Raw genomic sequence first — 27,426 nt, forward strand, 5'->3', positions numbered from 1 at the left:
TTTTAAGGTATGAGCCACCTGTCTCTTTGCATGGCCCTGCAATAAACCTTTCTCTGCTTCAAACACTACGATTTCTGTATTGTCTGGCCTCACTGTGTACTGTTGGGCACATGGACTTGTGTTGTAACAATAAGATGTTTGCCCGAGTTGTTTTTTAGGAACTTGGAGTCAGCTGTGTCTACTTCGAGCTGAGCTGGTTAAGACTGGATGGGACCACCGACCCTCCAACTGGGAATGTGTGAGTGTCTGCCCTGTGATCTTTTGAACGTGCAAAGGCCTAGAGCTTAATTACACCTGGGCAGAATGACTGTCCCACACCTTTTCCCAATCACCTTTCCCTTCGTTCCCCAAGCCTCAGTCCACCTTGCCTCTTTATTTTTTAGCCCCCAGGCACCCAAGCCTCTTGCTTTCAGGGAAGCAGTTTGAGACTGGTGCTCCCTCTCCCAGCTGCACACCTTGGTGTCTCAGCGTTTGGCTTGCTGAGTATTGAGCAAACCAAACGTGGCTTGGTAACAGTTCCTCTCAAACCCAAACAGTTAAAAAACCCACTCAGCGGGTGCTGCTTACAGGGGTGTCCCGGAAACCAGTTCTGGACTGTGACAAGGTAAGCAGAGAAAGTGTTTATGAACTTTAATAGCTATATTAAAGAGTAATTTTGTCTGTGGAGTCTAAAACGTTGGCGTTAGTTTACCTTGTTATCTTCATTTTTCATATAATTCACTTTTATAGTGTTTTATCTGAGAGCCAGAATATACAGACCGTGGTCCACCACATATAAAAGCAGAAGGAACCCCAACCTGCCTAGAAAAACCAGCCCCTTAACTACAACAAACCTAGGAAGTCAGCCTGACTGGTAGCTTTCCTTACAAGCCAGGAAGCTTAACAATAACTACTGTTAACAACTGACCTGGGCTTGATTAATAACTTACAGCTTCCCTAATCTGTATCCTTGCTTTCAATTTAGTACTAAGCAGGGAAAGCCAGTCGGTAAAGAATCTGCCTGCAGTACAGGAGACCCGGTTCGATCCCTGGGTTGGGGAGAGCCCCTGGAGAAGGAAATGGCAATCCACTCCAGTATCCTTGCCTGGAAAATCTCATGGACAGAGGAGCCTGGTGGGCTGCAGTCCATGGGGTCGCAAAGAGTTGAGCACGACTGAGCGACTAACACTTACTTACTTAGGGAAAGCCAGGCGTGGCTAACGGGGGATCACACAGGAGGCCCGGCTTCTCATCTACTTGCAGCTCCCCCGTGCCTACAGCTTCCGACGAGAGCACACCTGGAGGCTTCCCCTTTTCCCACTATCAGCCTTTCCCCTCCTGCCTTTGTGTTTCTGCCAAAAGAGAAGCGGCAGTGGGGACGACTCTCTTGTACAGCAAATTCTCAGGAAGCTGCTTTGCACGTCTCATTTGGTGGGTCATTTTATTTCCAGATACAGGGAAGAAGGAGGTGACAACAAGGCAGGGGTCTGCAGCTGCAGACCCATTAAGGAGCACCATCCTGGGGCTCTGCGATCACCTCCAGCGCAGGGTTGGAAAGAAGCATCCCCGGCACGCACCGACCGGCACAGCGGGAGGAAGGTAGACGCCAGATTCTCCGGACTAGAAATGAGTCGGGGGAGCAGGGGGTACCGGGGCGGAGAACGGTGTAGCGGGCGAGGGGCTTGAGCTATTAGTCGGACTTGCACCTGCTCTTTCCCGGGTCTAGGACGCAGTCTACCGCCCTAAGGCTAGGAGGAGCGGCGGCGGTGCTCTCGGCGCACGCGCGCTCTCGGCACCGCCCCCTGACGCCGAGGTAACGTCACGTCCGGAACGGCGGCGGCGTTTTCGGCGCACGCGCACTCTCGGCACCTCCCCCTGACGTCGAGGTGACGTCACGCCCGGCGGCGGCGACGGCGGGGGTTGGGGGTTTTGTCTGTCTCCCTCCACCCGGCCGATCGGGGCCGGCGCCCTCAGGTCGCCGCTTGCCTGCCGGCCACTCAGCGTGCCGGGCTTGAGTTCCGCGGCCTCCCCGGACCTCTTAAGTCTCAACCCGGGTGTGGTTTTCTACTCCTAGAGGTGAAGCATGTTAGGGAGAGTGGGACCCGCGGACTTGGCCTAGGGTGTGTTTCTTCTCCTGTCAGGTGGGCGCTCCTGGGCGGGAAGGAAACTTAAAAATGATTTCTTCCTGGAGGACGCGTTCGCTGTTGCATTGCAGTCGGAGGATGGGGGTCCTTAAATGGCAGGCACCGGATCGCCTTGCAGCTGTTTGGATGCTGCTTTTAAATAAATCCCACCTCGTGTAGCGTTTTAATGCTTTGGAATTCTGCTCTTAAAAAAACACTCATTTGATAAAAGCTCAGAACCATTTAGACTTCCTCAACTTGCGCGCATGCCAAGTTGCTTCAACCGTGTCCGATTCTGTGCGACCCTGTGGCCTGTCGCCTGCCAGGTGATTCTCCAGGCAAGAACACTGGAGTGGGTTGCTGTTTCCCTCTACAGGGGAGCTTCCCGACCCAGGGATCGAACCTTCGTCTCTTACATCTGCATTGGCAGGCGGGTTTGTTTGTTTTGTTTTTTTGAATAACCACTAGCGCCTCCTGGGAAGCCCAATTTAAACGAACTCTGTTTTTTACTGTGCCCCAGGCGACTCAGTGGGTATCTTGTCAGTGAGGAAGAACTTGGCTGTCTAGCAATTCAACGCTCCCCTGGCCACATCTCAAAATTTCGTAAAACCTGAGGGTTATATTCTTTGCACCAGTGTTTTAAGCATTTGGGTCGTGCAGTGTTACACGTTTTGGAAACTGTTACATCCACTCTGTTCTTAAAACACAAACCTGATTTGACTATTTCTTGATAACTCCAATCTACTGAAGGTTATTGTGGAAGAACCTGGAGACCCCTGGACTTTTTGAGTTCTAATGTCAGATTTTAAGTTATTTTAAGTTATTTTGTCTCTAACTCTGTGGAATCACTTGTCAACCAGGCTGCATTCCTGCCCCTCTTCTGGTTTATAATTTAATGCTTAATCTGTTGTGGGTTTTGAATTTTGACAACTACATTTGATAGAATTGTGTTTAAAAGAAAAGTGAGTGAGGAACTTAGGTTTTTTTTTTTTTACTCTTTTTATAACTTAGATTGTTTTACAAAACACCCATTTTAGAAAACACGGCTAAGCCAAAGAAAATTAAAATCATCTGGAATCCTGCTGCCTAAAGATAACTACTGTTAACATTTCAGAATAGTTTAATTTTTTTAAATACATACTATTTTTAAAACATAAACCAATTGTGTATATTTGGTAGTACCCTTTGTGTGACATTTTGTCTGTCTTCCTATTTCACTTTTTTCTTTGAACATGTTTAATGGCTGCAGAATATACCATTGTGCTAGGTTCTCTCCTAAGTTATGTAGGAATGCTAAGGTATGAACCTTGTGCCATCTATTTGAGCAGCTCGGGGGACTTCTGTTTCGTATCTTGGTTTTGGGCCAAGGTGCATAGGTGAGGTGGTACTAAGGTTGTGTAAACAGGAAGGTTTAATATTGGGTCCTATACACGGGCAGACCATTTATCATAGTGTATCAGATTCATGGAAGAGTTGGAGAAAATCACGGAATTTTTCTCAGTTCTTATTTTTCGTTTCTAGGCTCACTTTTTTTTAGTCCCTATTCTGTCTCTCCAAGAATGAAACATGACTGAGGACTCCCAGAGAAACTTTCGTTCAGTATATTATGAAAAAGTGGGGTTTCGTGGAGTTGAAGAGAAGAAATCATTAGAAATTCTCCTAAAAGATGACCGTCTCGGTGAGTTTTATAAGTTAAACCTATTGGTTCTCAGTCATCCCAGATGTTCTGAAGTATTAACTTAAAGAGATGTCCAAGGACTTGAGCCCCTCGCCTTTTGCTGGCTTCCCTGATGGCTTGCATGGCAGTCCAGCGCTTAAGATTTGGCCTTCCAATGCACCGGTTATGGGTTTGATCTGTAGTTTGGGGGGTTAGGATTCCATGTGCCTTGTGGCCAAAAAACCAAAACGTTTAAAAAAAAAAAACAGAAGCAATATTGTACCAAATTTAAGAAAGACTTAAAATGTTAAAATTTCCAAAGGTATGTTACCAGCTGTATGTATGTATATATATATATGTATATGTATTTTAGTGATAGAATGATAGGAGAATGGTATATTTTGGGAGGAGCTAAGGACTTTTCAAGTTTATACTTAGTCGGAGTCAGACCTGTTTGAAAGGCCTCTTAAGTTAGTAATATTTTTTCTCTTATTAGACCCATATATTTTCTTAATTTTTAGAGGCATCATCCTAGCTTCTGGATAAATTTGTAGCAACTCTTGCCGTAATTTTCTTTTATGGAAATACTGAGACTGCATGATGGATTAACATTTTTATTTCTACTAAGCCAATCATAATAAGGTCTTTAATGTGTCTAATTAAAGTAGGATAAACTGAACCATAGTTAAAAACAGTAGTTTAAATGCATAGAGTGTTTTTAAAGTTTCAAAAACATTTCCCACCTGATCTTTGATCCTCACTATTCAGTCTGTGCTTTTTAAGTATTACAATTCTCACTTGACAAGTAGGGGAATTGAGGTCCAAGATGTGGTTGAATGTGGTTTATTGGTGAATATGGGAGTTTGCAGGCTGGCTGTGCTCCTTGCTAGTGATGTTAACTCAGTCCTGTCCCTTAATCTGGTCTGAGCTTCAGTTTCTGGATCTTTAAAACAATAACTACCCAACAAGCTTGCAGTGTGCATAAATGAAGTAAGTTCTATAAATGGTAAATACCACTGAGGTTATGGTGAATGTAGTAATAAGTATGCAAAGTACATCTCCTCCGCTGTGAAACACTGATTGTTTTTGAATAGCTAGTTGGAACACCTGGGCTGGAAATCAGTCTAGTGTTGCCTTTTCTGGATTTGCTGACTGTTCAGCAACCTTCCTCCAAAGAGATGTCTTTACTCTAATTTCAGTTTTAAAAGATAAAATGCGTTTTTACATATCACGATCAGCATGAAAAGCATCTAATTTTTTTTTTTTTCCTTCCTCCAGATATCGAGAAACTTTGTACTTTCAGTCAGAGGTTCCCTCTCCCATCCATGTACCGTGCGTTGGTCTGGAAGGTGTTACTCGGTATGATTCCCAAGAGTTGGGAACTTTTATCTTCAAAAATGTCAAATTGATGGGGTCATTGGTATCTTATCAGTCAGAAAAATGATTTTTTTAGGATGTTTACTGGGCACTAACCTCAGAGCCTGAATCCCCACTCACTTTGGAAACTCTGGAAGAAGGTGACTTCAGCACAGAGCCCTGAGCGTCACTCTGAGAGCATCAGGGCAGCAGTTCCCAGCCTTTTTGGCACCAGGGACTGGTTTCATGGGAGACAGTTTTTTCCACAGACTGGGGTAGGAGGCTGGCCTCTTGATGATTCGGGTACGTTACTTTTATTGTGCACTTTATTTCTAATCGGATGCTGCCGCTGATCTGACAGGAGGTATGGGTCCACGGCCTGGAGGTTGGGGACCCCTGATATAGGGGCGTTAGAAGAGATAGTGAGGCAGACTTGTTTCCCTGAAACAAGTTATGGGAAGAGCACTGAGCTGGGAGAAAGGAGAACTGGTCTGAGCTTTACTGTCAACTGGGTCACCTTGAAGACACCAGTAGGCCTCTCTCTCTTTTTTTTTTTCTTTGCATCTATAAATGAGAATGTTGAGTTAATTAACTCCTAGGGTTGAGCTCTTGATTTGTTATTCTGTGACTTCCAGCTGCAGAGGTATAACTTCCTAATGAGTGCTATCAGAGTCAAAAAAGGAAGTGTTTGCTTTGAGAGTGTTTACTTTGTTGAAGCACAAATAACTTCCAATGAGGATGGCTGAGAGAGAAGGAAAAAATAACCTTGCTCGGTTTCTTGTGAAAGAAAAAGTATATTAGGTGCCTGAAGTGACTGGCAGCATCCCTTCTGAGCCAAGGATCCTTTTTTTTTTTTCCTGTTATCTCTGAGCCTGTTAACACCAAAAATACCCATCTATTACCACCCTCCTTTTCTTTCTTCAAAAAAAAAAAAAAAAATCCTGAAATTCCCTTGCGAAGCAAGTATTAATATTCCAATTTTACCAATGGGGGAAAAAGACTGAGGCTAAATAATTTTCCTGAGGCCTTGTAGCCTGTAAATGGCAGAGCTCAGGTTTGTAGAAGCCTTTTGAAGGTAGGCTGGATTATAGACCTTGTTTTCTTTCCACGATGTACTGTATTTTCAGGACTTGAAAAACCCTTAGAACCAAGTCTGATGATGTAGTGAGGAGGCCGTGAGGGAATGCATGCCATGCTAGAAACCACTGACTGCACGGTGCCTTTTCTGTCGTGTATCTTGGCTGTCTTTGTACACTTACGTTTCTAATAGGTCACTGTGCGGTTAAAATATAGAGAATTTGTAAAAAAGATCTCAGTTTTTCCCAGAGGATTTCTTAAATCTTAGTGTTTCCAGTATCCAGCGAAATAAATGCCTTCTAAGGGTGCCTTTTAGGTGGCAGAGCCTGTAGTGTTTATTTCTGCTGGGAAATAATGTGTCTTATTAACAAATAACGCCTGTGGATTCATGTGAGATGGACAGTAATACTTTGCAACTGAGCGCCAAGGCCTGTCAGGCTGCTCATCAACTCTTTTTTCCTGACTTGCTTTATTAGGTTCAGTTCAGTCGCTCAGTTGTCGTGTCCGACTCTTTGCAACCCCATGGACTGCAGCACGCCAGGCCTCCCTGTCCATCACCAACTCCCAGAGTTTACTCAAACTCATGTCCATTGAGTCGGTGATGCCATCCAACCATCTCATCCTCTGTCGTCCCCTTCTTCTGCCTTCAGTCTTTCCCAGCATCAGGGTCTTTTCCAGTGAGTCAGCTCTTTGAATCAGGTGGCCAAAATATTGGAGTTTCAGCTTCAACATCAGTCCTTCCAGTGAACACTCAGGACTGATCTCCTTTAGGATGGACTGGTTGGATCTCCTTGCAGTCCAAGGGACTCTCAAGAGGTTAAGTCTTCCTTATTCTTTAGTTATGGTGCATGGGTTTAGTTGCCCTGTGGCTTGTGGGGTCGGCTTGTTCACCGACCAGGGATCAAACCCGCATTCCCTGCATTGGAAAGCGATTCTTAACCACTGGACCACCGGGGATGTCCCATTTTCTTTGTTCCTGAGGTTAATGCACTGGAGATTTAGAGCTGCCTTGCTGTGTTGGAGTTCTGGTTCTAACATTAAACTGGCACCAAGCTCATCCAAGTTGTGTTTCCCAGAATGTTCTTTAGAATACTGGATCTGTAGCTGTTTGCACCAAAGAGAGCTCCATGATCAAATATACTAGCTAACACTTACAATAGCTTAGTATGTGCTATGTACTGTGAGTGTTTTATGTATATTAATTTGTTTATTCATCATTACAACTGTGTGACATGGGTGTTACTCTTCCCATTCTTTGGGTGGAAAAACTGAGGCACAGGAAGAGCAAGTACGTTGCTGAGGTTCACCCAGCCAGTTCACTGTAGATTCAAACCCGGGAACTTTGACTCTGGAGCTTGTGCTGCAAAACAGTTTCTTTAGGTTTAGTGAAGCCAGAATAAATAAAGATGTTTTTCTTTAGAGCAAAACTTAAAGCCTTAAATTCATTGTTGCCGCTTCACAAATCTGTTCAACTCTGGTACCCTTTTTATCATGGAGACCTCAAGGGCCCATGTTCTGTGGAGAACATTTGGGGAAATGTGTAACCATCCCATTTCCCGCCTCTGGCAGAGGAGGAGACAAGTGCCGGGAGAGATGTCAGAGAGTCTGGGTGTCCTCGTTGACTGAAGGCCCTTCCGCTGCTCTTTCCTCCGTGTTTTCTCCATGCCTTTGTTTGTTCTTGCCCCAAAGTCTAAATGTATTAATGAATATAGAATGGCATTGAAATGTAAGGTCTTTCATCAGTGAAAATTGGAGGTTTGTTCTTGTAGGGTATTTTGTGACCAAGTTTTAGTTGTTGGCAAAGGAAAGGATTTGACCAGTTGATGGTGGTTCTGAGATGAAGGGGCTTGTCAGCCAGGGCTGCCTTGAAACACCACAGACTGAGTGGCTTAAACAACAGTTTGCATTCTCACAGTTGTGGAGGCTGGGAAGTCCAAAACCAAGGTGCTGGCTGATTTTGTTCCTGGTGAAGCGTCACCCCCTGGCTTGCAGGTGGCCATCTTCTGGCTATGTCTTTGCATGGCAGAGAGAGACAGCTCAGTTCAGTTGCTCAGTCCTGTCCAACTCTTTGCAACCCCATGGACTGCAGCACACCAGGCCTCCCTGTCCATCACCAACTCCCAGAGTTCACTGAAACACGTCCATCGAGTCAGTGATGCCATCCAGCCATCTCATCCTCTGTCTTCCCCTTCTCCTCCTGCCTTCAGTCTTTCCCAGGATCAGGGTCTTTTCCAACGAGTCAACTCTTTGCGTGAGGTGGCCAAAGTATTGGAGTTTCAGCTTTAGCATCAGTCCTTCCAAAGAACACCCAGGACTGATCTCCTTTAGGATGGACTGGCTGGATTTCCTTGTAGTCCAAGGAACTCTCAAGAGTCTTCTCCAACACCACAGTTCAAAACCATCAATTCTTCGGTGCTCAGCTTTCTTTATTGTCCAACTCTCACATCCATACATGACTGCTAGAAAAACCATAGGTTTGACTAGATGGATCTTGTTGGCAGAATAATGTCTCTGCTTTGTGACAGAGAGCATGCTAATTCCTGTGTTCTTCATTTTCCTAAAAGGACACCAGCCCTATATGTATTAGGGCCTCACCTTGTGACCCCATTTAACCTTAATCATGTCCTAAAGGCCCTGCCTTTGGGGATGAGGGCTTCAGCATATGAACTGTGGGTGCAGGGGGACAATTAGCAGACAAGCACAGAAACTGGAGATAGGCTTCTAGGAGCTAAGGGTGGCCCCAGAATGACAATCGTAAACTTGAATTAAACCATACTAGTTACAATAATGATTTATCTTGAATTTATGTGGCATATTTATTCAAAGGCTTTATGATGTCATTTCATGCAAACATGGGCACAATAAAGGGCAGAAATGGTATGGACCTAACAGAAGCAGAAGATATTAAGAAGAGGTGGCAAGAATACACAGAAGAACTATCCAAAAAAGATGTTCATGACCCAGATAACCACGATGGTGTGATCACTGACCTAGAGCCAGACATCCTCAGATGCGAAGTCAAGTGGGCCTTAGGAACCATCACTGCAAACAAAGCTAATGGAGGTGATGGAATTCCAGTTGAGCTATTTCAAATCCTGAAAGATGATGCTGTGAAAGTACTGCACTTAATATTGGAAAACTCAGCAGTTGCCACAGGATTGGAAAAAGTCAGTTTTAATTCCAATCCCAAAGAATGCTCAAACTGCCACACAATGGCACTCATCTCACACACTAGCAAAGTAATGCTCAAAATTCTCCAGGCCAGGCTTCAACAATATGTGAACCGAGAACTTCCAGATGTTCCAGCTGGATTTAGAAAAGGCAGAGAAACCGAGATCAAATTGCCAACATCCGTTAGATCATCGAAAAAGCAAGAGAGTTCCAGAAAAACATCTACTTCTGCTTTATTGACTATGCCAAAGCCTTTGACTGTGTGGATTACAGCAAACTGTGAACAGTTCTTAAAGAGATGGGAATACCAGACCACCTGCCCTGCCTCCTGAGAAATCTGTATGTAGATCAAGAAGGAACAGTTAGAACTGGACATGGAATAACAGACTGGTTCCAAATCGGGAAAGGAGTATGTCAAGGCTGTGTATTGTCACCCTGCTTATTTAATTTATATGCAGAGTACATCATGAGAAATACTGGGCTGGATGAAGCATAAGCTGGAATCAAGATTGCCAGGAGAAATATCAAGAACCTCAGATATACAGATGACACCACCCTTATGGCAGAAAGTGAAGAAGAACTAAAGAGCCTCTAGATGAAAGTGAAAGAGGTGAGTGAAAAAGTTGGCTTAAAACTCAGCATTCAGAAAACCAAGATCATGGCATCTGGTCCTATTACTTCATGGGAAATAGATGGGGAAACGATGGAAACAGTGAGACTTTATTTTTGGAGGCTCCAAAATCACTGCAGATGGTGACTGCAGCCATGAAATTAAAAGATGCTTGTTCCTTGGAAGAAAAGTTATGACCAACATAGACAACATATTAAAAAGCAGAGACATTACTTTGTCAACAAAAGTCCATCTAGTCAAGGCTATGGTTTTTCCAGTGGTCATGTATGGATATGAGAGTTGGACTATAAAGCTGAGCGCCGAAGAATTGATGCTTTTGAACCGTGGTGTTGGAGAAGACTCTTGAGAGTCCTTTGAACTGCAAGAAGATGAAACCGGTCCATCCTAAAGAAAATCAGTCCTGAATATTCATTGGAAGGACTGATGCTGAAACTGAAACCAATACTTTGACCACCTGATGCAAAAAACTGACTGGAAAAGGCCCTGTTGCTGGGAAAGATTGAAGGTGGGAGGAGAAGGGGACGACAGAGGATGAGATGGTTGAATGGCATCACCAACTTGATGGACATGAGTTTGAGTAAGCTCTGGGAGTTGGTGATGGACAGGGAAGCCTGGCATTCCGCAGTCCGTGGGGTCGCATAGAGTCAGACTCAACTGAGTGACTGAACTGAATTGATGTCATTTCGTTTCTCATTGATATCAGCGATGCAGTTGCCATCCAGATATTGATTGTATTGATAGTTAAAATTTATTTTAGAGTAAATTTCTAAAACAATGTGTATAGTAACTAAATACTTGTGACTTCTACTCTAATTGTGGTAGACAGCATCTCACAGGATTCTTTCATAGAGGAGGGGTTCAGATCGGTGCCTCTGTATTTTACTATCTTTATTCCCCCTCCCCCACCCCCGGTCTCTATAGGAATCTTGCCTCCGCACCACGAGTCGCACGTCCAGGTGATGATGTATCGCAAGGAGCAGTACTCTGATGTCCTTCACGCCTTGAAAGTCATCCGCTTCGTCAGTGATGCCACCCCTCAGAGTGAAGTCTATCTCTACATGCACCGCTTAGAGTCTGGGAAGTTGCCTCGAAGTCCCTCGTTTCCACTGGTCAGTGGTGTTTTTGTTTGACCCTTGGCTTGACTCTCGACTGCTCCGTTGGCCAGCCTTCGATCACGTCATGTTTTGCCTTTGAACCTTTCAGTGGCTCTTCTTTGTAGAATAAAAGCATAGCCCTGTACAATCTGACCCAGTCTCCCTAATTTTTTAAAATTTTATTTTGAAGAAGTAATTTCAAAAGTTACAGAAAAGTTGCAAGACTACTACCAATAATTCCCATTTAACCTTTTATCACAGTTCCCTAGTCATTAACATTTTCCCACATTTGCTTTGTCATTTTTCCTATATATGTATACCTGTTTTCCCCCCAAAGTATTTGAGAAGAAGATGTAAATGTGGCATCCCATTATTTCAGATTCTTGCAGTATATGCTTGCTAAAGATGAGAACACTTCGCTTGGTGACCGTAGTTCTGTCATCAACACCAAGAAGTTGACATTGATACAGTACTAACATCTAATCTTCACTCCATTTCCACTTGACCAGTTGTCCCAATGATGCCCTTTATCATAAACAATACAAGTTTTGGTTCAGAACTTATCAAACTTTCAGCCATTAGTTTTACCATTTGTTGATTTTTTAAAAAATTTCCTTATGTTTAAACTCTTCAATTCAAAATCATTTTAGATGTAGAGAAAACTTACATAAAGAAAGAGTGGTGTTCCCATTTACCTTCACCTAGCATCCTCAAATGTTAGGTCTCAGTTGTACTCTGGTTATTTATCAAAACCAGAAAGCTAACATTCATACAATGCCGTGAACCAATCTGTAGCTGTTTTGGAAATTTTGCTGACTCTCACACCAGTGTCCTTTTTCTGGCCCACGATCCAATCTGGGGTCCTGCATTGCACTTATTCTTAGCTGCCTTTAGTCTGGATCAGTCCCTCGGTCTTCGTCTGTCTTTCATGACCTTGACAGTTTTGAAGAGTACTGGCCAGTAGTGTTTCTCATTTATTTCCTCCTGATTGAAGTCTAGTTGTGAATTTTTGGAAGGAAAACCACAGAAGTTGTGATACTGCTTTTGCTGCTTTGATCACTGGGTTAAGGCGATGTCTGGGAGGCTTCTCCTGCATGGTTGCTTTTTTTCTCTTTGTAATTAATAAGTAACTTGTCGGGGAGGTACTTTGAGGCTGTGTAAATATCAATCCTTAAATAGTTTTCACTCTGCTGATTGCCAAATGGTGACCTTCTGACTCCTTCATTCCTTCTGCGTTTATTAGATGGCTTTTTGATAAGGAAGAGTTTTCCCTTCTCTTTTATCTGTATGAATTTATAGATTTCTCTTTTATTCGGTGGCCTATAAGTCATTACTGCCACTATTTTGATGTTAAAGTTGTCCCAGATTGGGCTAGTGGGAGCCACTTCAGGCTGACTTCTGTTTCGTCTGGACAAGTTCTCAGCATTTTGAGCACTTCCTTACTTTCTGGAACAAAAAGATACTCTAGGTTCATCTTACACTCTTCCCCAAACCTGGAATAATCATCCTTTTATCTTTTTATTTTAATTTTCAAAAATTGTCATTGGAAACCAAGAACAGGGGCTAGATGTGCTCATTGTCCTTGGTCTGTCATTGCTTGTAGGCTCCCTCAGCAGACAGAGCTGGGAAGTACACACACACACGCTTATCACTGTATTAAAAGCCGTTAATGCTAATTAATGCTAGTTAATGTTAGTTAATGCTAATACTGCCAGTAATCACAAGTTTATTCTCTCTCTCACCCTTTCTATACTTGCTGCTTCCTTCTCTGGCAGTTACAACGAAGCTAACGGAAAACCTCTTATTTGTATTTATTTCTTTGCTCGTTCCTCTGTCTATAACCAACATGGTCAGCCACGTCTTTGGCCCCAGCCTGCAGGCCCCAGAGGCCTTGTGGTCATTGACTGCCTCTTGGCCTCAGCTTCACAGGCTCCAGCCTCCTTTGTAGGCTTGATCTTTCACAGACTGCTCGCTCTAGTTACTAGGATTGCTTATTGTTTATAAAGGGAAGAGAAGGGGAAAGTGGAGGAGGGCAGGCAAAGTAATGACTACAGCTCTTGGGTTTTGGCTGCAATTCACATAGGCATTTTAACTTTTGGCTAAAACAGAGTGAATTGTTATGAATAGGGATTTGTCTGCAAACTATGCTCTTCTATATTTTTTTCATGGTGGTTGTAGATTTCAACCTGCTAACAGCAGTGTGAAGCTTTGACTTATTCTTTCTCTCTTTTTAGAACATTTATTTTTATTTATTTGGCTATGCTGAGTCTTGGTTGTGGCATGTAGGATCTTGTTCCCCGAGCAGGGATTGAACCCGGGCCCCTTGCATTGGAAGAAGGAGTCTTAGCCACTGGACCACCAGGGAAGTCCCTTTTTCTTTAACTTTTTGAGATTGCTGTGGGTCCCATGGACAGATCTTAGGTTGTTCACTTTTATAAAGTTTATCAAGAAAGAACATCCCAGGAAATAGTTGGAACCCTTGAACGTCTTTAGATTTTATTTCTCATCAACAAAATGCAGTTAGTTGATGGTACTACACAAGTTCCCGAACTATGAAGTTAGGTTAGATTATCCATTAGCTCGAGGTCTAAATGTTTCCATTGGCCTTGGGCAGACACGCTGTCCCAGGTATTCATTTTGGGCGCGTGTCTCCTTGGCCTCCAAGCCCCAGTCAGCTGTGTTTTTCTTATCTTTTAATGAGACTGCGTAGCAGTGCAGTACCCACGGCTGGGAACATAGAAGCCGACTTCAGCTGAAGGGCGCTGGTCCTCCTAGCCGCGTCTCGGAGTAGCTGGGCGCAGCATTGAGCTGCTGGATTCAGGAGCACAGAGCCCAGGGCCAGGCAGGAGTCCACGAAAGGAGCCTTTCTGCTGCTCTTGACATGTGGAAACTTAATGAGTGGAAAGGAGGCCTAAAATGCAGTTCTTCTATTAAAATAGGAAGTTTGATTTAACTTGGGACTTCTTAGACGAATAGAAAGAAACTTTTTCTTTTCAATGTTAAAATCCTTTAGCTGTTAAATCCTAGATGAAAACGTAAAGCTTTTGGTATAAGGAGCAGTGATTGAAAACAGATTTTTCAAGTGGATTCCAGTTTTTATGAGACTTCTTTCGAAATTTACTTGAAGGTTTACTTTCATGTTCTGAGTGTTGACAAAAGGCTTGAGAAATGCCATTCTTCTGATTCCTAAAATTCTGATTCTCGGGGCAGTTTTAGCTTTATATAGTGCTTAAAGATAGAGCAAAAAGGTAAAGATCTGTATGAATGCTTTGGAATAAAGAAAATGCTTATTAGTCCTTTTGGGGTCATTTTTGCAAATTACCGTATTGACAATAATTGTCTCTAATTATTTGTGCTGTTTTATCACATCTGTTTGAAAGGAATTCTCTTCCAGCACTGAGAATACTTTTGGGTGGAAAGTCGTCCTTTGCTTCAGGTTTATGTTTACGCTTTGGGCTTAATGTTAGAAGCTGGGAAATCTGTGAATGTTCAGCCTGAAGCCTGAGTGTTCAGAAGCAACACTGCCTCAGATTCCCTGGTTACTATTCATCTCCCCTCGGTTGTCTTTTTAGTGATGGACTGGGTGCTTTTGGTCCCACTTTGATTTATTTTGGCTCCTTCAGAATTTAGGGAGTAAGGCTTCATTTTTATTAGAGAATCCTCTGTTTTTCTCTCTTGCCTCCTTGAGTTGTTATTAATTTTTCAGGAGCCAGAAGATGAAGTATTTCTTGCCATCGCGAAGGCCATGGAAGAGATGGTAGAAGATAGTGTCGACTGTTACTGGATCACGCGATGCTTCGTGAACCAGCTGAACAGCAAGTACCGGGACACTCTGCCCCAGCTGGTGAGGGGTGACGTTATGGCTGTTGTGGGCTGGGGCTGAGCAGTGGTGGTGGGGGTCCTCAGGAAATGCCCTTACCACCTGGTGGCACTACAGTTACGAGTGGACCCTCTGGCGGGGGTCAGCAGGAAGAGGCCAGGTAGTGAGTATCTCCAGCTTGTTGGGCCAGGTGGTCTCTGTGTGCCTGCTGCAATCACACAGCTTTCCAGGCGGCACAGTGGTGAAGAATCCACCTGCTGATGCAGGAGATGTGGGTTCAATCTCTGGCTTGGGAAGATCCCCTGGAGAAAGAGGTGGTCAACCCACTTCAGTAGTTTTCCCTGGGAAATCCCATGGACAGAGAAGCCTGGAGGGCTACATACAGTGCATGGGGTCACAGAGTCAGACACGAGTAAGTGACCGAGCATATACACACACGCTGTTGTCACACAAAATAGTAACGCATAAATGCATGGTCATGGCTGGATATGGCCATTGCAGGCTCACTCCAGCTCTATAGTATTCTCTATCTGATCTGGAATTATCTCTCAGTATTAAGGTTTAAGTTTGGCTGTATGTAACGGGAAGCCCAAACAGTAGACGCTTTACTGTCTTCTCATGTAAGCAGAAGTCCAGGGGCCAGGAGCCCAGGCTGGGCCGTCCCCGTCCTCCTGCTCCAGCGCTCCTAGGGGCAACTGTCCTCTCGTGATCACGTGATGGTGCTGGAGGGACAGCCCTCCATCTGTGCTCTGGGCAGGAAGGGAAGGTAGAGGAGGAAAAGTGCCAAGCCCGGCCAGCCTGCCTCCCTTGACGGACTTCCGTTCTGCATGACCGGAGTGAGGAGGGTGTCCCCAGGTTGCCCTGGTCTGCAGGGGAGCCTGGGGAATGTGGTTGGTTGGCTTTGAGCCGGGCATGCTGTGGTCTCACATTGGAACAGGGACTCTGTTCCTGAGGAAGGAGAAGGGAGTGGGCGTGAGCTGGGCAGCCGGTGGTCTGCCGCGCTGACTGGGCAGTCGGGAGAACCAGCACTTGACTCATCCTCGTATCGGGTCCTTTGCCATTCTCTCTCCTCAGTTTCCCCCCCATCGCCCCGCCATTTCTCTTTTTATAAAAACGAGTCTTTTTTCTTAAGTCATTGAACTGTCTCATTTGGAAATTCTGCTGAAAGCAGTAACCACGGTCCAGGGTGCAGGGTCAGGTGCGGGACACAGGCTGGCCGCGCCCTGGGGAGCCCCGCTCTACCCCTGCAGCGGGCCAGACCCTTCAGCCCTCAGCTTCCCTGAGCCCTGAACAGGAGTGCTTTTTATGTGTTTCCATTAGGTAAAGTTCGATTCTTAGATTTTAAAACTTAACTTCACTTAATCTCAATAAAGCATGGCATTGGAGCATATGTGGTTGGAATGTTAGCTGCCTAATTCAGTCAGGAGGTCCAAACTTGTACCGTGGTTTCATCAGCCTTTCTTAATATTGGAGTGAATGCAATCGCATAGTGATGGATTGTTTAAAAAATTCATTATTTTTAAGAACACAAGTAACAGATACATTCTGGGAGGATTAAATAATCCAAATGAATCCACAGTTGTCATCGACCTGCCCCCATGCTTCCCCGTCCCCCGCTTTCTAAGGTGTAAGCTTTGTCACCAGCTTGGTGTGTGTTCGTCTGGTCTTCAGTGCTGTGCCTGGACTTCCTCTAGTTGTGGCGAGCAGAGGCTCCTCTCTAGTTGTGGGGCTGGGACGTCTCATTGTGGTGGCTTCTCTTGCGGAGCACGGGCTTCCGCGGTTGTGGCGCTTGGGCCCTGGAGTACTGGCTCAGCGGTTTTGTCATGAGCTCGGTTGCTCTGTGGCGTGTGGAATCTCCAAGGACCAGGGTTGAACCTGTGTCCCCTGCCTTAGTGAGTGGGTTCTTAGCCACTGAACCATCCAGAAGTCCCTTGTCTAAATCATTTTATGTGCATCAGAGTGGGTGGGGGTGTGAGTGCATACCCGTGCACACGTGTGTGTGTGTGTATGTCTTATACATATTTTTACATATATAATTTTTTAATGTATTATACTGTTCATACGGCCCCTGTGATTCTGTTTAAAACTTCATGTGGTGAAGTTTTTCCACATCACTACACATGGGTGGTTTTCAACCCTGACTTCCCGTTAGTACCACCTGAGAGTTCTCAACAATGACCAGAGCAGTGAAATCAGAGTCTCCCACGGTGGGGCCTCAGAATTCTAATTTTTTAAAACTCAGTGATTCTGAAATGAGGCTAGGGTTGAGAATCACTCATTTAGAACCACTTAAAAAATTCTCATGGGGTGGCAAAGAGTCGGACACAACTGAGCGACTGAACTGAACTGAAAAAGTTCTCATAGTCTTTCTTGTTAAGAATTTGCCCTAATTTAGTGCAATGGTTCCATGATGACAGCCCTCTCCATGTATGTGACATGTTCCCGTGTGTGTGTGTGTGTGTGTGTGCGCGCGCTTCTCTAGGGTGGGTTACCTACATGTTAAATGCTCTAATGCAACAGACATATTTCAATGTGTTAGCTACCAGGTTACTCACCCAGAAGTTGGACCAATTTTGCTTCCCCCACCAGTTTGAGATTTCCTGTTTTCCACCCCATTTCCAATAATAGGATCAATCTCTTAAAATTTTGCTGACCTGATACTGAAATGGTAGCCCGTTTTAATTTCCATTGCCTTCAATTTTGAGTGATGCTGAGCAGCTCTGGAGATAACGTTTATTGGTCATGTTTGTCTACCTTTCTATTTTGTTTGCATCTTTCCTCTTTGGGTAAGAATTATTGCTATATGCTGAATGTTTATGTAAGTTAAATATTTTCTCTGAAAATATTTCTTGCTGTTGTATAAAGATATGAAGGTGATACTATTGGTCTTATCAGTATTTCTTTTTTTTCTTTTGTATCTTAGTTAGAAAGGCCTTTCTAACTCCAAGATTTTTGTTTTAGAAAGCTTCTAGCTTTTAAAAATTTTTGAACATTTAAAATTTTAGTCCTTTAGCTGGTGAGGGGCTGAATCTTTGTGACTGGTATGAGATGCAGACATGACTCCGTTCCTTTTGTGGTGAACTGTAACGCAGCTTCAGCCAGCAAGCGCCCCACTGTCCCCTTCCCCCTCCCTGCTCTGGTTAAGCTCTAACAGCTTCGCGCAGTGATGTTAATCAGGTCAGTTGCTCAGTCGTGCCTGACTCTCTGCGACCCCGTGAACTGCAGCACTCCAGGCTTCCCTGTCCTTCACCATCTCCCAGAGTTTGCTTAAACTCATGTGCATTGAGTCAGTGATGCCATCCAACCATCTCCTCCTCTGTCGTCCCCTTCTCCTCCTGCCCTCAATCTTTCCCAGCATCAGGGTCTTTTCCAGTGAGTTGACTCTTCACATCAGGTGATCAAAGTATTGGACGTTCTGATGAATATTCAGGGTAGATTTCCTTTAGGACTGACTGGTTTGATCTCCTTGCAGTCCACGGGACTCTCAAGAGTTTTCCCCAACACCGCAGTTCTGTATCACTCTCTAAAAACGTATTGATATGTCATAGGTCAATAACGTTTGCGTAAGAAAAGATGTATTGGTGATGTCTCCAATCAATAATGTGTAAAGAAAAGAATTTTAGAACCAGCAAGATACTCAGTGTCCTTATGTCCCCTAAACCTTAATTTCATCATCATCAAAAAAGGGTTTTTCACAGGTACATTATTGTGTCTAGGACATAGTTTTTAATAGTTGCAAAAGTTCTTTTTAAAAGTTCAGAACGTATTAATGTAAGAAAAGCTACATTTCCTTTGTGTTGCTATTTCATGTAGCCATTAAGTGACTTAAAAAATCTTTTAATATTTTTTAAAAATTTATTTATTTGGCTGTGCAGGGTCTTTAGTTGTGGGGTTATGGGGTCTTTTAGAACTTTTTAGGAGATATTTTCATACCATTTTTTTTCCTGTCCTTATTTAGGTGGTTATATCCTTTTTCTCCTTAGTTTGTTAATGTTATTGCATTGTTTCTACACATAAATTTTCTTTCATTTCTTTTTTAAAAAATTGTTTGGCTGTGCCAGGCGTTGTGACGTGTGTGATTCTAGTTCCCTGACCAGGGATTGAACCCTGGCCCCCTGCATTGGAAGTGCAGTCTTAGCTGCTGGACTATCATGGAAGTCCCAACTTAAATGCTTAAAGTCGGGTTTTTTAAAAAAATTCTTTAGTTAAACCTTGTTAAATCTAGCTGAAAATTTTTGTTGCGCTTGTATAGATCTCTTCTGCCCAGCTTTTTGTTAGTTTCTGTAATCTTGTCTGTCATCTTTTCAGATTTTTGTGGTTTTTACCAAGTTTGTTATCGCAAAGCATATGTTGTTTCATAATCCTAGGGAAATGTGCATGTGCTGCACAGTGATAGACTTTTGACATCCAAAGAATATTTCTGGCGATGACGCCTTTATGCTGTAGTGTTTTGATTTATAGGAGAGGAGAGCTTTTCTCTCCATCAAGCTTCTGGAAGGTCTTTTTGATGAGGCCCCTGATTGTCAACGAAAGTGGAGGCCAGCTTCAGTAGTGTGACGTGGGAAGCCTCTGTTAATCTCTCTTCAGATCAGATTGTCTTTAAGCCATCTCAGTCTTTACTGTGTTCAGTCATTAAAGCTTTTTTTTTTTTTTCCTTGCCATTGACACAATTTTTAAAAGCTGTCCTAAAGAGAGGGTTTTTTTTTTTTCTCTTAACACTATTAGCAGCCTCTTTCTAAGTTGAGTATAAATTCCTCGGTTAAATCTCTTTTGTCAGATTTTGCCTTTTGTTGAGGTGTGCTTTCTTGTCTTTTTTTTTTTAAAGATCTATTCATTATGGCTGCGCCGGGTCTTGTTCCTGCACGCAGCTTTCACGAGCCGCAGTAAGCATGGCCCGCTCTCCGCTGCGCTGTGCAGGCTCCCCATTGTGGCAGCTTCTCTGGTTGCGGAGCACAGGCTCTAGGGTGCGTGGACTTCAGTAGTCGCAGCACGCCGGCTCAGTCGTCGTGGTGCTTGGGCTTAGCTGCCCCGCGGCATGTGGAATCTTTCCAGACCAGGGATCGAACCGTGTCCCCCGCATTAGCAAGTGAATTCTTTACCACTGAGCAACCAGGGAAGGCCACTTTATTTTCTTAAAGTAAGAACTGAAGGTCATGGAAATACTGGAAATAACCTAAATGTTTTACAGTAAAGTATAAAATTGTCTGCTTCCCAGGTGGCGCTAGTGGTAAAGAACCCGCCTGCCAATACGTGAGAAACATGAATTCAGTCCCTGGGCCGGGAAGATCCCCTGGAGGGAGGGCATGGCAACCCACTCCAGTATTCTTGCCTGGAAAATCCCGTGGACAGAGGACCCTGGTGGGCTACAGTCCATGGGGTCACAAGGAGTCAGACACAACTGAAGCAACTTAGTGTACACACAAAAATAATATCACATCTACCATTTACTGTGTCCTCAAAATTTCATGTAAATGTCATCTTCCACTAAAAGAAAAAAGCACACATGGATATGTATTTATACTCACCCTGTTAGATTTAGCTCTAGCATCTGATACACATTTCTCTTCACCCTGCTTTTTTTTTTAACCTGATACATGCTGGGGTTTCTTATGCCATGAGCAGTGTATAGAGACCTTCCTTATTCCTGTTCATGGCTGCATACCACTCCATCCTAGTTTCTTCAGCCCTTCCTTTAGTGTTAGCTGTTGGAGCTGTTTCCAGTCTTCTGCTGTTATGCGGTGTTACAGGTGAAAAGCTTTGTGCATGTATCCTTTAGTGTACTTGGGGGATAGACTCTCTAGAAACGAATTGACGAGATCACATGTTACTAAGTAACACGTCACTTAGTAGGTCTTTTCAGATTCCCCTCTGTAGCACTCATACCGCCCTTTTGCATCCTTGTGACCGACAGCTGCGCACCTGTCTCCCTGTAGCCTCGCTGACCTGATGTGTTCTTGCCAGCCTGATAGGTGAGAAGAGATGCCTCAGGACAGTGTTAGGTTGCATTTGTTTTGTTCTAGCCAGCTTGAGCATCTTTTTGTATGGGTTAGAGCCATTTGCATTTTCTCTTGTAGAGTTTTTGGCTTTTTTCTTTTTTAGAAGCTCCTTTGTGTAGGGCTGTTGACCCTTTAGGCAGGATCAGATATTACTCTGTGGTCCTTTTTGCCCAGCCAAGTCGTGTCCCTGCTCATCGTGGGCCAGCTCAATCGTCAGCTCTCCTGGGAAATTGGTTCTGGGTTAAGATTTCCGCCTGGATGTACCCAGCGTCTCGTGCTCATTCCCGTTGTAACTCTATTGCAGCGTGTTGTCGTCAGCCCTTTGCAGGTCTGTCCCAAGCAGGTTAGAAGCTCCTTGAAGGCAGGGACGCTGTCTTTACCTTTTACTCCCTTTCCTGTATGGAGCACAGTGTCTGGCTGCAGTGGACGTTGTAAGGGTCATGAATTGCCTCTTTGGTGGAAGTAGAGGTGCAGATATTAGGTTGGCTGAAAAGTTTGGGTTTTTCCGTAAGCCTGAACGAGCTTTTTGGCCAACCCAATATTTAGTTAAAAACAACAAAATATTTGCGTTTGCATGGGTGCTACATTGATCTGGTTGTGTCCTTCTGGATGGAGAGTGCAGGCTTGAGGGTTTGACCTGTAGGGTCCATGCTTTGCCAGAGGACCCTGGAAGTACAGCAGTCCCGCCTGGGAGCCAGCTCTGGTAGCTCCCAGCCTTCCGGTGTTGGCTGCTGTGGAACCTTCCATGGGAGAGGCCTCCAAATGGGGCCCCGGAGCTTTGTTCCCCTGTGTTCTTCCTGTCTGCCTGGAGTTCTCGTGCACATCTTGTTGGGGACAGTGCTCCTCCTCCGGACGCTCGTGTTGTCTGACCCTCCCTGCCAAGTGCAGTGTGCCCCACGGGGTCAGCGGCGGTATGACCGGTGACTGCTGGGCCCTGTTCACCTCCTCTTTCCCTAGTTCCCTCTCTGCACCTAGTCCCGCCCTGTGTCTTTGATCTTAGCCTGCTTCTTTCTGTGAACCTATAATCTCCTGCCCTGGAGTAGCCAGCACATGGACCTTTCTTGGCTCCCCATATCAACTGAATTTTGCTCTGGACTTTTGTCTTAGGTTGTTGGATCTGCTTAGCGCAATTAGGACTAACCAGCATGACTTAACTGTTCCATTTAGCCAGAGACTGCCCCAGAAAAACTGTTCCGTCCTGGATAGTTGGTTACTCTGGTTAGTGCTGACCTGGGAGACGGCAGCATCACCAGTGGCTTGAGTGAGTCTGAAGCTTTGTTTCCTACACTTCTTGCTTGCAGCACGTATACTTTTTCGTCATAGCCTGTAAGATATGGTAACATTAAGTCACAGGAAGTGAGTAATCTCTTCCCCTTCAATCATTAGCCAAAGGCTTTTGAACAATACCTGAATCTGGAAGATAGCCGACTGCTGAGTCACCTGAAGGCCTGCTGTGCAGTGTCCACACTTCCCTATGAGCTGTGGTTCAAGAAGTGCTTTGCCGGGTGCTTGCCCGAGTCCAGCTTACAGAGGCAAGTGTTTCTTTCAAATATGATTGAATGCACAGAGTCAGAAAAATCCTGTTTTTGTTGTTGTTTGTTTTTTTTTTAACGTGATCATCTCAGAATATAAATTTGCTTTAGAACCATGTAGTCATTTGATGCTAACTTCTCCAGGAGCTGACATAGCGACTGGTGATTCTGCTTATTATATATACAATTAGAAGTGTTAGAAATATTGAGTATTAAAATAAATATAAAAAATGTTAGGATATACTGTTAGAGAAATTGAAGGCCCTCAGTGTGTTAGATGCTGTTGAATATTCACATCTGAAGTAGTCTCCAGGAGTATATATGGATGTGGACTTTTCCAGAAATGGAGCAGATCCTGGAGAAAAACGTTTATTTCTTAGACCTCTTATGACATCATTAAACTAGCTGAAGGCTAGACTGGAGATTCAGACTCAGCTCTTCATCAATTTCAGACGTGTTACGGGTATTTTGGAGTCCCGTCCTGCTCCCTCCAGGACTTAACACTTGAGGAAAAAGGCCATACACAGAGTATTACAGGACAGTGCTTAGTAAGCATATTGAGAATGATACTGACTGTAAGAGCTATTGAAGTTATCAGAACAATGATTTTAGGGTATATTTAATCTAGAGTATATTTAATAGCTCCTTAATTATGGAATTTACTGGAAAATGAAACTGAATTTCATATTTCATTCCCCTTTTTGTTCTTGTTCCTTAGTCTGTAATGGTTATCTTAGCATTACAGAATGTTAGTAAACTTGAAGCTTTGGTTTTTAGGAATTTCCTGCCCTAAAATGTCAATTTTGAGATATTAATTGGAGGATGTCTTCCTGGAGGACAATGTCCTCATTAGCTCTTCTCTGAAGCTTATGCAGTCAGCCATCTGTCTCCACAGTTGCACATCTCTGGAGTTGGCCGATCCCAGATCCTGGGCTGTGTTTACACTTGTGGCTGGTCGAATCCTTGGTTATGTAATCTGTGGATGCAGGGGGCTGACTGCACCACCTCACTTTATATGAGGGACTTGAGCCTCCTCGGATCTTGGTATGCACAGCAAGTGAGCCCATGAACCACTTCCCTGGGGATACTGAGGGATGATGGTACCTAAAAGAAAATGTAATTTGATTTAATTTTGAAACTTGAGCTGTTTAGGTGTAAACATCAACTTCAGACTTGTAATTTGATTACATCTTTCTTTCATAGGATTTGGGATAAAGTTGTAAGTGGATCCTGTAAGATACTAGTTTTTGTAGCTGTGGAAATTCTTTTAACCTTTAAAATAAAAGTAATGGCGCTGAACAGTGCAGAGAAGATAACGAAGTTTCTGGAAAACGTAAGTGTGCTTTGCTTCACTTGAACTTTGAATCTAGAAAGGAGTTCAGTTTACAAGCCAGATTTTTCTATGGCATTAAATTATTTCAGAGACAATATAGTATATTTTTACATTATAAGAAATGATTTTCCCCAGTATAAGTTTCAGCTTGGTCTGTGGATTATAGTCCACATCCTTTGGGGGTCACTGGTCTGAGCAGCAGGTCTGTCTCCGTGAGTGTGTGTACCTGGGACCACAGTGGCCACTAGGAGGCCGTCGGGAAACGAGGAGGTGAGATCTGTCACTTTAGGGCGAGCGATCCCTGTTAGTGGAAAAGGAACGTTTTTGTGGATTTTGCTCGTAAGCCCTTTCATTTCTGTTCCTATATCTGGTGGAGTCCCAGCTGAATTTGTTAATGTGCTGAAGTGTAAACTTGAGCATGTTGAAAAAGGTCTGAATGAATCTGTTTTTCCCTATCTTTGTATCTTGGAATACCCTTAACCAGGCAAGAAGAGGTCAAAATAGACTTAGGCTTGACTGAATTTCACTGGACCCCAAATCTGTTTTAATGAGTCCGTGTTAACAGTTGAGCAGCGGCCTGGTAGACAAGTGCTCAGTGAGTGTGTGTTCGATCAAAGCGCCCTCTTGGTTGTAATGAATGGTGGCACGCACTGCCAGGGGCCCTGCTAAATACTTTTTTGTGAATTGCCTCCTGTAACCCTGTAAAGAGCCCTGTGAAGTGGGGCTATCATTTGCCCCATCTCAGATCTGGGGATCTGAACCCGGGGAGCTTAGGTAGCCTGCCCAGGGCTCCACAGGGAGTGGGCAGGGCAGGATCGGAACCCAGATGGGTGACACCGCACTCCTCACTGTGGCTGCGGGTGCCACATGGCACATCTGGCAGCAGCCGCCTATGTGATCGCTTTCTGAAAAGCAGCGAAAACTCCAGTGGACACGAGTTTTATGCCACAGTGAATGAGAGAGAGGCTGAAGTCAGAATCATGCCTTTCAGAGCCTGGTCTGCTTGTTCACAGATCCCCCAGGACAGCTCGGACGCGATCGTGAGCAAGGCCATCGACTTATGGCACAAACACTGCGGGACCCCGGTCCACTCTGCCTGAACTTCCCGACGTTGTGGACAGCAGCCAGGCCTGCTCAGCGCCTTTTCTTCCCCCTTGGGACATGACCTACTGAATTGATAATGGGGTTCTTGCTTTGGTGCTCGAAGTGTAATTGCTTTTCCAGTAAAATTGCTTAAGATAATGTCACTGTGGAGTCACTGTGTTGTGGAACGGCATCTTCTGGTTACACAGAAGTACAGGGCTCAACTCTGAATAGCATTTAGAAAAACGTTTATGGAGGTGTAGTCAGTTTACAATGTTGTGCTCGTTTCTGCTGTGTAGCAGTGGTTCGGTTGTATATACATATGTATCCTTTCTCGGAATCTTTTCCTTTATGATTTATCACACAATATTGAAGATAGTGCTATGCAATAGGACCTTCTTGTTCTGGATAGTAGTTTAAAAGGGTTGTTGGAAATAGCTCCCAGCTTGTAAAGCACTTGAGTCAGGGTGGGTGGGTGCGTCAGTGAGCTGTGTGTAACCAGGCCTGCCCTGCCGCGCTTTAATTAGCACCAAGCTAGTTGCTTTCTAAGGTCCATTTCTGGAACAAAGAACAACTTCCTTTTGTTGATGACTTTTGTTGCTGATGCAGTACCTGTCGAAATCTAAGCTGACTTTCTAAATCTTTGGAAATCTAAATCCACTTTCTGATACTTTTGCTAGATTGGTTTAAATAAAGGCCTTACTATGTTTTTTTTCCTCTTTGTGCCAGTTGGAAGAAATATTACTGAACATAAATGTGTCTACATTTACCTGCTGAGAGAGGACTTGTTGATGCTTTGCTGAAACCATGCTTTTTCCTGATGGGTCATTAGATGCAGGGTGGGCGTCAGAGGACTCTGCCACCCCCGCAGGCACGGTGGAAAGGGCAGGTTCTGGTATATAGCTGGGTGGGCGTCAGAGAGGACTCTGCCACCCCCGCAGGCATGGTGGAAAGGGGAGGGTTCTGGTATATAGCTGGGTGAGCGTCAGAGAGGACTCTGCCACCCCCGCGGGCACGGTGGAAAGGGGAGGGTTCCGGTATATAGCTGGGTGGGCGTCAGAGAGGACTCTGCCACCCCCACAGGCGCGGTGGAAAGGGCAGGCTCCAGTTAATAGCTTAACGCCTCCCCCACAGCCACGGTGTCCCCTGATGGTAACTTGTTGGTTGGACAGTTGCAGGCTTTGAGACGGGGCCCTTTGAGACTGACTCACTCGGCTGCCAGACCTGCAGGAGCCCGAGTGGTGAGCTGGGTTCTCCACCCCACAAGGAGGAGATGATGAAACTGTGGAGCCGTCACTCTGAGAGTTGAGTCCCTGCCTGACGTGTTCAGAGTGCACCAGAGTTGTTGAAACCGGGTGGTGCTTGTGACAGTAACATAGCCAAGAGTATTTAATTTCTTTTCTTTTGAACTTTTTATTTAGTGTTGGGGTATAGCCAGTTAATATTACGTTGTGACTGTTTCAGGTGAACAGCAAAGGGCCTCAGCCATACTTACACGTGTATCGACTCCCCGCAGCCTCTCTCCCATCCAGGCTGCCGTGTAACGCTGAGCAGAGTTCCCTGTGCTCTACACTAGGTCCTTGTTGGTCATCCAGTTCACATATAGCAGTGTGTGCATGTCCATCCCAAATGCCATACCTGTCCCTTCCTCCATCCTTATTCCCCTGGCAACCGTAAGTTCGTTTTATAAGTCTGTGAGTCTCAAGAGTATTTAATTTTCTAAAAACACTCATAAGAAAACTTCTTAAAGCAAACTCTGCTTACAGCTAATACTTTACATTTATCCAGCGATCGCCTCTGCCCCTGAAGAACTTTGACTCCAGTAGGGGACGTGAGCAAAAGTGCATGAGAAGGAGTTCCTGCCACCGTCATCTGCTGCCCAGTGAGTGAATGTGGGGCTTGAGTGAAACCCACGGAAAAGTCATAGACACTTCACTTCCGTCTTGTTCATGAGCCACGTACCATTACGAACCATATAAGTTTGTACAACTTTTCGGTAGAATAAAGATTATTAATAAAGTCGAGTGATATCAGTGAGTCCTGGCTCCAGAAAGGAGGAGGAGCGGTCTCCCCACAGGAGGGTGGTCAAGGTAAGTGCTCCTGCCACCTCCCGCCGCCGCGCTGGGAGAAGGGGGTGCAGGCCCTGCAGAGCAGGGGGGTGGCAGGGAAGAGGGTGCCTGGGGCTCCCGGGGAGGAGGGGGCTCCAGGGGCTGGGGTTCCTCTGAAAATTCTGGTGGGGGTCTCAACAAGTGGAAAGGGAAGACAACGGCCCTACTGCTAAGGGGTCAAAATTAAATGCTCTGTAAGTATATTCTGTAACCCTGTTTGGTAAAGCCTTGCCTGCTATATAGGGTGTCGTTTTGGGCTGTGGGGTTTGTTTTGTTGAGTCAATCGGATTATCAAGAGTTTTCCTTATTAGAAAGCAAAACGGCTCCCTCTGGAAACAGCAGAGTTTAAGGCCGACTAGAGGGGCACAGAGTCGGTGAGGATCCAACTTCCTTTTAATATCAGAATTTTATATTACTGAGGGCTCAGTATTTTGAAAATGTTTCTGTCCACTGCGTCCTGTGAGCA

The 27,426-nt window shown here is 44.6% G+C and overlaps 1 protein-coding gene across 6 annotated transcripts; it reads left to right on the forward strand.

Moving 5' to 3' along the window:
- Nucleotides 1-582: 582 nt before the first annotated feature.
- Nucleotides 583-26,871, forward strand: TBC1D7 (TBC1 domain family member 7). Of its 6 annotated transcripts, none has more exons than XM_027524440.1 (9): nucleotides 583-604; nucleotides 1,431-1,578; nucleotides 3,624-3,780; nucleotides 5,038-5,118; nucleotides 10,916-11,103; nucleotides 14,795-14,932; nucleotides 22,291-22,436; nucleotides 23,640-23,769; nucleotides 24,783-26,871. In XM_027524440.1, exons 3-9 carry the CDS (start codon nucleotides 3,669-3,671, stop codon nucleotides 24,867-24,869), a joined length of 882 nt encoding a protein of 293 aa, XP_027380241.1. In that variant the 5' UTR covers nucleotides 583-604; nucleotides 1,431-1,578; nucleotides 3,624-3,668; the 3' UTR covers nucleotides 24,870-26,871. The 6 variants fall into 6 exon arrangements, 5 of the variants coding, with proteins under 5 accessions (XP_027380241.1, XP_027380239.1, XP_027380238.1 ...); XR_003508017.1 differs by lacking the exons at nucleotides 583-604; nucleotides 1,431-1,578 and adding an exon at nucleotides 1,859-2,120 and having other exon boundaries at nucleotides 24,783-25,691; nucleotides 26,025-26,871; XM_027524438.1 differs by lacking the exons at nucleotides 583-604; nucleotides 1,431-1,578 and adding an exon at nucleotides 1,784-2,099.
- Nucleotides 26,872-27,426: the final 555 nt, after the last annotated feature.

This window comes from Bos indicus x Bos taurus, chromosome 23 (assembly GCF_003369695.1).
Source record: "Bos indicus x Bos taurus breed Angus x Brahman F1 hybrid chromosome 23, Bos_hybrid_MaternalHap_v2.0, whole genome shotgun sequence".
Lineage (NCBI taxonomy): Eukaryota > Metazoa > Chordata > Mammalia > Artiodactyla > Bovidae > Bos > Bos indicus x Bos taurus.